This window comes from Mesitornis unicolor, unplaced genomic scaffold (genome assembly GCF_000695765.1).
Source record: "Mesitornis unicolor isolate BGI_N332 unplaced genomic scaffold, ASM69576v1 scaffold33066, whole genome shotgun sequence".
NCBI classification, from domain to species: domain Eukaryota; kingdom Metazoa; phylum Chordata; class Aves; order Mesitornithiformes; family Mesitornithidae; genus Mesitornis; species Mesitornis unicolor.
This window is the reverse complement of record NW_010190861.1, coordinates 292-11286: the sequence shown is the minus strand read 5'-3', so window position 1 is coordinate 11286 and position 10995 is coordinate 292. Positions and strand designations below refer to the sequence as shown.

The 10995-nt window shown below is 41.8% G+C and overlaps 1 protein-coding gene across 1 annotated transcript in view; it reads left to right on the top strand.

Moving 5' to 3' along the window:
• Positions 1 to 9866, top strand: part of MOGAT1 (monoacylglycerol O-acyltransferase 1) — a gene marked incomplete at its 3' end in the record, with an annotated part of 16182 nt that extends 6316 nt beyond the window's left edge. Inside the window, exons 2-5 of the mRNA XM_010186550.1 lie at positions 3670 to 3848; positions 4275 to 4476; positions 6889 to 7063; positions 9667 to 9866. Of these exons, the coding sequence (XP_010184852.1) occupies positions 3670 to 3848; positions 4275 to 4476; positions 6889 to 7063; positions 9667 to 9866 (756 nt within the window). The remainder of the gene's footprint in view (positions 1 to 3669; positions 3849 to 4274; positions 4477 to 6888; positions 7064 to 9666) is intronic.
• Positions 9867 to 10995: the final 1129 nt, after the last annotated feature.

The following is a 10995-nucleotide window of genomic DNA, read 5'->3' as shown; positions in this document are numbered from 1 at the left end:
CAGCAGGAAAACTAACTTATCAGTGGTACCTTGAGGGATAATGGAGAGGTGCAAATGTTCGTTAGGGGCAAGAATGTTACTGTGCAATTCTCCTTGTGTGTTCCCTCCAATATTCTGTTCCCAGGCACCCAGCTCGGAGGCATTGCTGTTCCAGAGACTAAAGGTGTGGAGAGGACTGTACTCTTGTAGGTCCATCGATGTGGTTGTTGAAGAATATGCCGTCTTTCATTTTTCTGTCTATGACTGCTCCGAGAGTAATGAGAGGCTTTTCTTCTAGTGCACAATCTTAGGTTTGGTGGCCCTCACAATCGATGTTACTCAAACATCTTTTGAGTCCTTAGTAATTGCAAATGCCTTTGGAGCTTCCATTTGCTGGGATCACCTATATTTCCTCACCCAATGTGCTGGTTTCCTACTTCCTATCTCTGTGGTATTTAACTATTTCATGAATTTGGTGCCCGCAGCTGCAAACTCAGATCCTATTTAATGTGTGAAGCATCAGGTGTTCAAACACTACCGGGCAGGATGGCTGCCAGTGCTGCTAGGTAATACTATGTGAAATATTTCCATTCATTTCTTGCAACAGATGAATATCCACATGTTGTAAATGGGGAAGTGGAGGAAAAGGAACTCACCCATGTTGGCAAACCAGATGTTCAAAGTCCCATGGCAGTGATTTGTCTTTTAATCCGTATTTTTCCCCACACTGTTCCAGTACACCGTGGAGATATTTTTAAAGCTTTAATTCAAGTTCAAGCAAAAAATGATGCTTACAGTGTACACTGGAATTACGTCCAGGGAGGCAATGGTACAGAAAAATGATTAATTCACCTTTTGCTTGGAATTTATTTATGAATTTTGGTAAAGTGGTTGGCATTTATTTACTCTGTCTGTTCTGAAGGAGAGAACACTGGGTTTGTGTTTGTAGGCTCATTGGTTTTGAGTCATCAGTGTTTAACTCATCTTGCAGGCTGTTAATGCATTGAAATAATGAGGGGGTATGGTAAAAGGAATTTGCTTTGCATGTCTCATCGCAAATGCAATAGTAAATCAGCTTTGTCCTACAAGATGCTGAGCTCCCCTTGGGAAGTGCTCGCAGCATACTTATCTCCCCATACCTTCCATGCACGCAGGAGTGTGTCCTAGCTAAAGCAAAGCAGTGATGATCTTTTCTGTGTTTGTCTGCAGAGTGTTACATACTGCTATCTGGCACCTCTCACTGCTGATTTAATTCTCTCACAGCAAGGATGCTTTGATGCAAAGCACCTTTCAGCTATTTGGCTAGGAAACTGATAGTAAAAAGCCATGTGATTCTGCACCGAGTCAAAAGTCCTTCTCAAAGGAAGGGTAGGAAATAGAAATACTTATGAATTTTTGCATAACAACTTGAAATTAACTGATTTATGGCTATTAAAAAAACCTTCTCATACTTATTCAAACTTAGACTGTGAACCTCTGCATCCAGATTAGCATTCCTAGAAATTTCTATAGTTCCAGGATCCATTTTTCAAAGAACAGGTAATGACTTTTCCTCAAAATATCTCTATGCCCTATTTTGAAGTGTTGCAGATTCCCAGTGAGCTCTCCCTCCAGAGCAGCGGAACTGAACGTCATCTGTCCCCTGTGTTACTTCTCATGCATTAACCATGTTCCCTAGAGCTCGTTGTTGCAGCTTTTGGGAGCTTTCCACCTAGACTTCGGAGGTCTGTGGGCCTCAGTCAGCTGTGGTATTTTTCTAGAGCTTTTACTGCAGTGCTTCTCTGTGCAAGACCAGGCTTGCCTGTTTAAGCAAGAAGCAATGAGCTTCTGTACGGATGGCACTGAAGAATAGAGTACCCTTCAAAACGGTAGATTTGATCCTGCTTCCGATTTTGTTTGTGATTATTCCCTTCTCCCTTCCTTGGAGGAAGTGCAGTTCCTTATTTTTCAGCTCATTCCCTGCTAGCAGCGGGAAGGCTCATCCCTTGCTTTCCCACTCAATCTAACCAGCAACTTGCTTGCTCTGCCTGCTTCTGGATTCTGCAGTAGTTCTCAGTTACTCCATGACATTTCCATTTTTGCTTTGAAGGCACAGTCAAATTAGGCACAAGGGCAAGCTGGCTGAAGTTCAGAAAAATAAGTATTCAGGTTGGGGGAATCACAAGAGTCCCTACAGGCCAAGTTAAACTCTGAATTTCAGCAGCTCAAAACGTGCTTGGTATAGAGAATCTGTGGACCAAGCAGTCTCTCTTGAATGAAGCTATTCTTATCTAGGATGAGTGGTTTTTAACCTTGGTCCGTCTCCTTATTCCAACGTTTTCAGTGCTTGTAATACTTACATTGTGTTAGCCTAACTACTGCCTGATGTACTTCTGTTATGGTTCTACTCCGATCTATCCACTTACATATTTAGCTGAACGTCTTTCACTGGTGTAACTCCCTTTAGGACATAATGGTGCCCTCATGAAAGCCAGTCAGTTGTGGGACATACAAAGTGCTGCTGCTTTGTAAATTACCACAGAAAAACACCTCTTTCGTACAGCTCTGCCTGTTGACACTTCCAGTGAGGACTGGGTGCTGTTTGGCTTGCCATTGTATAGATGCATGATGCTAAAGCCCTGGCTCCCTTGCAAACCTGGAATTTGGCGTCTGCTGAATTACTCTGATCCATGAGCCTGATGCGTCTTGTTTGCAAGACGTCGGAGTGAGCGGGCTGCTACGGAGCGTACTCCAGGGCAGAGAGCAGCAGGTACTGCTGTACTCCACTTCATCTGCTGCTGTCCTGTGCTTGAGTTGCTGTGAGAGTGCAAAATTCTGCAAGTCCTACAAAGATAAAGTTTCCATCGGGGGTTTCCCCTGAATAATTATTTCAGGGTTGAGCCCCAAAGTAACACATTGTGTTTAATCAAACAACTTTTTCTGGCTCTTTGAATTGTGTATAATATACTTCCTATGTATTTTTACTGTAGTAGGATGTTACAATTATTAAGCTGGGTCTGAAAGTATCAGGACTTAAAACTGCTGTTATGTTCCTGTAGCAATTGTGAGCTTCCGCTTACAGTGACATGTTTAGAGGGTGAAGTGTGGAGCCTCTTAGTGTTTTGATCTTCTCTAGTGCATCTCCTTGGCCAGTCACAGAGCACTTTTCACAGGGAGTAGAACTACTATCTGTATTTTATAGGCAGAGAAGTTATGAAACAGGAAGAGAAAATGATTGCCCAATACCACTCATTAGAAAAGAGATCCTGCTGTGGCCCCCTTTCCCATCTTGATCTTCCCCAGCTCTCCTCCCTACTTGCTCACTGGAGCATCGCATCTTTGTTAGCATTTGCTGTCTCTTTCTATTCTGCCTCAGGTAAACCAGATGATCGCTACCAAATGTTAGCGTTCACTCTCGCTGTGTCAGTCCTCAGCTCGTGCTTTTGTTTTATTAAAGTAAACCAGCATCATCTTAGGCTTATTTGTCCAGTTGTGCAGTAGAGTCTGAAGTATAGACTGAGATGATACACCCTTGTAGGTGTTTCACCCTCAGTGTAACAACAGTCACACAGTGTGGAATAAGCTGCCTTCAATTCATGTGCATTTTGAGCAGCATCTATAATAAAAAATATTTGAGCTGGGAATTTAAAGTCTTAAAAGGAGACTGGCACGATTAATGCTTGCTATGGTTTCCTTTTTTGTCTCTTGTAGCACAGCTTTGCTGTGGATTCTTCGTGATCCTGATCCTGGGCAACTTCTGGTTCCTTGCTGTTCTGTACCTGTTGTGGCTTTACCTCGACTGGGAAACGCCATGCACAGGGGGCAGACGGTTCCAGTGGATGAGCAATTGGACTGTTTGGAAGTACTTTAGGGAATATTTCCCCATTCACGTGAGTAAAAGGTTTCTCACAGGAATGTAAACGTTGGAACAGAGACAGCCTGAATAGCCACGAGCGTGGACAAATGTCTATGACTCATCTTTGGTAAAATTCTAATACTTACTCCAGGGTGAACTTAACCTCTTTTCAAACCATGTGAAGTCAGATTTAGTGGCAAAAAGGGGCAAGGGCTGATTTTCTACTTGGACTGTTGAGTCACAAGATAGTGCCTCAGCACAGTAAATGCTAGACATGATGTCTTGAGACACATCTATTTAAACTTTGCTCAGCTGTAAAACAAGACAGTCGTTTAAAGTGCTCAGAAGGAAATGAATTGTCATCAGTTCTGTGTCCTGTCAATGTGCAACCTCCATACTTGTTTTTGAGAATCCTTCTGAGGTAAGTATTACAATGTCCTCCACTGTCTCTATTTTCCAGCTTATAAAAACTTCAGATCTGAATCCAAATCACAACTACTTATTTGGCTTTCACCCTCATGGGGTCCTGGTAGCTGGAGCCTTTGGAAACTTTTGCACCGGTACAAGTTTCAAAAATTTATTTCCTGGGCTTACTCCATATCTTCATATCATGCCCATGTGGTTTGGCTGTCCATTCTTCAGAGAATACATAATGAGTGCTGGTAGGTAAAAGCAGAATGTCTCGGCTGTTGCTCCATATTATAGCTTCTGCTTCAAATGTAGGGCCTGTTCCTGTACCTACAAATGGTAAGTAATTTCACTTCAGAAGGACAAGTCTTGGTGATTAATTAAAACTCTGTATTATGATGAAATGTTGTTGCAAAACCATTTGAAAGGTTTTATTAATTTTGCTAAACTATATCACTGGGCTTTTTTTCTTTCTGAAAAACACCCTGGTTTTCCCTTGGACTATGAGACAGAAGTACTGAGCACCAGTTATTTCCAAGAAGAGAAGAGCGTACTAATCTATAATGTTATTTAGTCATTGCATAGACACTTACAAAAAAAATTCGGGATCCCTTACCTGAAGGGCTTAAAGTCCTACTCATTACAAACGTCTTCCTAGTTAGAAGTTAATTACCTACTTCTAACTGAGGTCTCCTATTGCAAAGTTGTGTAGTTTTAGTGGAGATTTAAACTCTAAAAACAGGAACCTTTTCTTTCTCTGTTCTGAGTAGCGCTTGTCATAAGGGGATGATATTAATGACCAGTGCTGCAGTGTAAAGGACAAAAATAACAAGCAATAAAGTTTGGGGAACAGAAGAATGTCTAATGAAATCAAGACTAGTGTTCCCCCACAGTGCTTTAATACAAGAATTATTTTATTTAAATTCATTAAACTAGAGCATTTGAATAAGTATGGTCTGGTGCACAAGGCTTGATTTGGAAGACAGCTCTTATTCCTTACTGAAACACAGACATTTCGTAGCCTGAAAGTCAGCTTTACCTATTTTTGGCATCTTGACCTGTAGGAACAAATATTTACCTGTTAGATGAGAAGTAACTTGAGTAAAAAGCATGCTAAAGAATAATCAGCATTGTAGCTTGTTTTTCACAGGTATGTATCTGATAAACCAGAGGAAGACCTTCAGACAACACAGGTTATCAGTCAAATGATAAAACACTTGCAACATCTTCCGTGTGCTGAAAGCCATGCTCCTAGCACATTGTTTCATCACCCAGTCTTGCTCTCTGTCTCCAGAGCCTGCAAGGCTGCAGCTGCCATCGTAAAGAGCAGTTGCAGCACCTGCGAGTTGTGCTGTGTGTGTGTGTGTGTGTGCAGGGAACAGCGCCCTGCACGTGGGCTGACAGCTTCAACAGGGAGATCATTTTATCCTGGGGAAAGAATGGCTCTTGCTTTGTCTTCCAGAGAAAATGCATGCCAATGGGTTAATGATCATCACTCATGTTATTTGTGAGCCTCAGGTCAGCTGCGTTTTTCAGAGTAACAGAGACTGTGAAGACATACGTGGCAAATGGAAGTAGCTTTTTACTGAGGTCTGAACTTGCTCCAGTAGCAAGGTATTCCTTTTGGTGGCCAGCTCTCAAAACTAGATCACAGTCACCTTCCCTTTCTTGTGAGATTTTCATAATCCACGTTGTAATGTCCCTAATAAGAAAAAAGAACAAGTGGGTAACAGGAGTTGCAGTCTTTGCTTCGCATCCGAAAGAGCATGCTTTGATACTAGCCCTGTAAAAAAACAACAAAGCAAACTAGACTTGTCTCTAAATTGTCGTTTAGACTATACTAATTCAAGACAATGTAATTAAATGTGGTTTCTGGGTATATGATACCACTAAGAGCCTTTGAAGTAAGACTTAGGGCCCACAGGAACTCTGGAGGGATTAGATGCACATCGGTTAGAAAGGGGTTCTTCAAAGCACCAAGTTCAGAGCAAGGTCCAAGTCAATGTTAAAGCCTATACAGCAGTGTGCCTCTGATTGATAGTATCAGGATCAGCAGGAGTACCACGAAAACTGCATATATTCTGCTGTTTTAGCCTAAGTGGATTGATAAGTGCCAGGTCCTGGTTACTAGAGAATGAGCTGATGCAGTCATTGGGGATGGCCTTTACTCCTGCTTCTGATGCTGTTGTGCCATTGCCTTAGGTGGAGCTGCTGCTTTATAGCTTTGAAAAGAACAAAGGGGATCAGCTTGGCACTGTAGATCCATGTTTAATTTAGCAAATCGTCTATTCACTCTGTTAAACCCTCTATCCCTGTGTTCGTACGCACTTGTTGTCTGGCTTTACCTGCTGCTGCTCAACAGTAGCTGCTGCCATTCAACTCTTCCATTCTCGGGCATAATCTCTCTGAGAGGAAGTTAAGTTGGCAGAGGAGCATGCTCTTGCCTGAAGATCTCAAACAGCAATTAGCCCATCAGTGTGAAATCAGAGGACTTACCTAAGACCAAATCTGTTGCAGAGTGAGGGGGCTGAATGCAAGTCTTTCAACGCTGTCCTGTGCTGTAATAATTTTGAAACATCATTTAGATATTTAAAAATATTTGTTAAATTCCACTGTACCTGTGCATGAAGAGCCAGTGGTCACTTTTAAAATGTTTGCTCCTGAAGGAATGGTTTCTGTATCCAAGAGGAGTGTCTCGTACGTGCTGAATAACAAAGGAGGTGGCCACGCGTCCATCATTGTGATTGGAGGAGCAGAGGAATCTCTGAATGCACATCCTGGAAGTTTAACTTTGAACATCCTCAAGAGGAAGGGCTTTATTAAATTGGCCTTGAAACATGGGTAGGTTTCCTATCTGGGCTGATGTAAGCATGCTTTTCATACAAATCGATTCTTAAATATAGTGCATGTTATATATAGCAAAGTCATATAATTAGAATTTGAAAGAGTTGCTTGTCTAAGAATATGCAGATGTCTGGAATAGGTGGCAGCCTGTCCACCTAGATCCAATCTAGGAGTGGTGAAAACTCCCTTTGACTTTCATAATTTGTAAGCAGTGGGTGTTATTAGCATAATAACATGAATTGTTTTTTGCACTAGCAAAGAGTAAGAATTGTGAAACATTGCTAAATCTTGGCTGAATCCACTGCTGAGTGGAGCAGACATCCTGTTTTCTGTTCTGTAAATTGGAGTTGTGTTAAGATAGAATTTTCTTATAACTTTAAGCAAACAAACAAACCAACAACCTAGAAGGCTAGGCTCTGTTTTATTAAATCAGCTGAAAATTGTGGTCTAGGAAGGTGTGTTTTCACCTTTATTCTAAACACTTCCTTTTCAAGATTGTTATTTGCAAAAGTAAGTTTCTGGGAATTTTTGGTGAAAATCCCAAGAAATCTGGCTTACTTTTTACTATCCAAAGAGCCATCGGTGTGTAACTAAGCGGAAATGGTGTGTCTTTTGAGTGACGTACACAGTATAAGCTATTGTGTTCTGGGTTTGTCTAGATGTCTTTCATGCTATAAATATTGGAATCAATAACTGGTTCCTGCTGAGTTTTCTGAACAATTCCCAGGGTTAGATATTGACATGTGAAACAGCGTGAAAAAAATACTAGTCCTGAGAAATCTGTAGCAGTTTTTTAAGCTATGAACTGAGAAAAAAGTGGTCTCTGAAAAGAATGGCTCTCTGTTTTCACACAGGATGCCAAGGTCCATTTTTTTTCTATAAACTTATTTTTCTGTGCTCTCTGGCCCTGGCTCATGTATGGCCAGCACAGAAAAGCTGTGTTTCCTCAGCTAGGAACTTGTCAAATGTGGTCTGAATATACCAGTGGAAGTCTCCTCCGCATCTCTGGAAAAGGCATTTTGGTCCAAGGTAGTACAGATGTCTGATAGGAAGTGAAGAAATCCTAAAGACACGAAACAAATGATGAATCAGCTAACTCATCTTTAGTTTCACAATCACCAGTGACTTATTTCTCTGCCTCAACCTCCTACATAGCATCTTGCAAAAGCCTTTACCAGATTAAAACAAATCCCACAGTCTCGGGTGCTATTGCACCACAAGATGTTACTGTTTGTCTTAGTGTTGTAGTAAAAAGTGGAGTATTTGCACAGCCACATCTTCCCGATATGTCCTTTACTGGCCGCTGGGTGCTGTGTTTTGTTTGGGACAGAACCTTTGAGCAGACACTAGTCAGAATAATGAGTTGGAATGATAAGTCTTTGGGGATCCTCATGCCTGAGAAGCTGTAGACGCAGCTGTGTTTTCCATACGGGTGGGTTTTGGTTGCTCACCATACTTTCCAGCCAGCTCTGTCCTCAGTGTGTCCTCCTCAGGCATTCAGAGCTCTGCAGTAGTTTATCCTGACAATATTATAGCAATGCTGCTGTTTTACAGTAAGGCTTTTCTCAAAGATAATATGGGCCAAATGGAGATACAGAAGATACGGAAGCTAAGACTTAAGTAGAGCAAGTAAAACACCTCTGTATCCTTCAGAGACTGCTTAGGATTACCCTGCTATTTTTTTTTAATTTAGAGACTGTAGAATACTATTGAATGAAACTGAGTATTAATCTAAAAGCATATACTGCAGTCAGGGTTTTACATATAGCAGTGATTTTTGTCTGTTGGAGACAACTGCACTGATTCCATCCGCCTAAGTAGTTTGTCCAGGAGCTCATCAGTGCCTTTCCTCCCAGGCCAATTCATGAACTGAATGAGAATTCATTAGGCTGTGCTGGAGCCAAAAGTGAGCGAGTATAATTTCTGTGGGTAGGATTTGACCTCTGATAGTAATGGATTAAGGCTAATGTTTTCAAAGAAGTCTGGAGGAAGCAGGATTTCACTGGGAATTGGACAGCAGAAGAATTTGGCATTGCACTCGTGTCTGTAAGGATGTCTGGTTTTTATCCAGTTGTTTGTGCAGAAATCAAGTGCGTGCACTGCTCCGGTCAAAAGGCAGAGGAAAGCCAAGATCTGGTTTTGATGCCACCCAGCTGGCAGCGTTATAAGGTTAGCAATGAGGTTTCTTTGCTTGCCAAGGGAGAAAATGCAGTGGAGCAAGGTTGGACTTGCTGAAATAGTGCTGGATAAGGTCATCATTATAAGTCTGATATATTCAATTATTCATTTTTAGGATTATGAACAGTCACAGAAAGTTTGATGGCGAGCAGTCAGCCAAATACTGCCCAGAAGCTTGTTGCTGGTTGCATGCCAATCACTTCTTTTTGTTTTAAAAAAAAAAAACCAAAACCCCCACAACAACGAACAAAAAACCCAAAGCAGCTGCATATCAGAAGAGTTGAATGCCTGTTACTGATGAAGTCTGGAGCTGCCAAAGCTTTCTGTGCTGCTTATTGTGAAGCCATTTCCACACTGCTGACGTGAACCGCAGTGCGAGTGCAGGCTGATATGGGGTTCTCAGTGTGCTCCTTGTTTTACAGGGCTCATCTGGTCCCGGTGTTTTCCTTTGGTGAAAATGAACTATTCAAGCAAATTGCAAACCCCAGAGGTTCATGGCTCAGAAATGTACAGGAGAAGTTGCAAAAGATAATGGGCTTTGCCATACCACTGTTTCATGGTAGAGGAATATTTCAATACAGCTTTGGCTTCATACCTTACAGACAGCCTATTCATACTGTTGGTAAGTTCCCTGTGCCTTTTCTAAGGCTTTTGCAAATATTTAGTACTACTAATTTCTAAGATTATAAATCTGTTCTAACAGAAGCAATTGGTTACCGTCTGTCTAAAGCAAGTATGTGAGGTTTTCCTTTAAAAAAAAAATCCTTAAATTTATTAAAGGGGGGGGTTTCTTTTCTCCCTTTCACTTTTCTGTCCTAGGCCAAACCCTACTCTTCATCCGCAGTTATTCACAGGCCTCTATGCTCTGCAATCCTCAAGGAAACCCAAGGGCTGTCCAGTCTGCACCAGAAGGCTGCCACAGCTCTGCAGCTGATGCTGCAGGTATTTTGTAAGATGCCCAGCACCTTCATTTCTTAGCCCTGCAGAGAAGCAGCAGCTGACACGTGCCCGCTGTGGTGGTGCTGCAGGGCAAGGCTCCTGGCAGGAGCTGGTGCGATCCTGACCCGTGGTGGAGGAGGGAAGGGAGAGGGTGCCTTGCAGCAGCACTGCCGCGGTCCTTCTGCAGGCCGCTGCTCAGATGCCATTGCAGCTCCCTGGGGTGTTTCTTCTCCTGTTACTATTTTTTTCCCCATGGAAAGATCTGTTCTTGTTTAATTGAGAGCATGCATGCTACATCGATCAGGCAGTTTGGAAGAGTTTTTTCCTCCAAAAGCTTTCATCCCTAGTCATCTGCTCTCGCTGGAGTGTAGGACTTGAATGTCTTTCGATTTTTAGTGGTGTTAACTCGTGCTATTGATCATCACACCTTTAAAAAGAGTCGTGTATCATGCAAAGGGAATAGCTGTCTGTCCATATATTTTTTGATAAATAATTTTTAGCCAGATTCTGAGCTGAGTAAACCAACGAAGCCTATTTCTAGAGAAAAGTAAATCGAGCTTTTCTGGTGTTCCACAAGGGACATTTAAGAAGGCCTTCCAATTAATGGAGGGATGATTTGAGTTTTAGTATGGCTCAGATAAAAATATTTAAGAGAAAAATGTACATCTTTTTATGCTAAATTTCATGCAGCTCTGTATCTTATCAGTGCACATAATTAAATGCTCTAGAAAATACTTAATTTTTAAAACCTGCGTTGTGCACATCACTAAAAGCCAAAGAGTTCCCAAAGCATTGGAATGAGGATGACATTT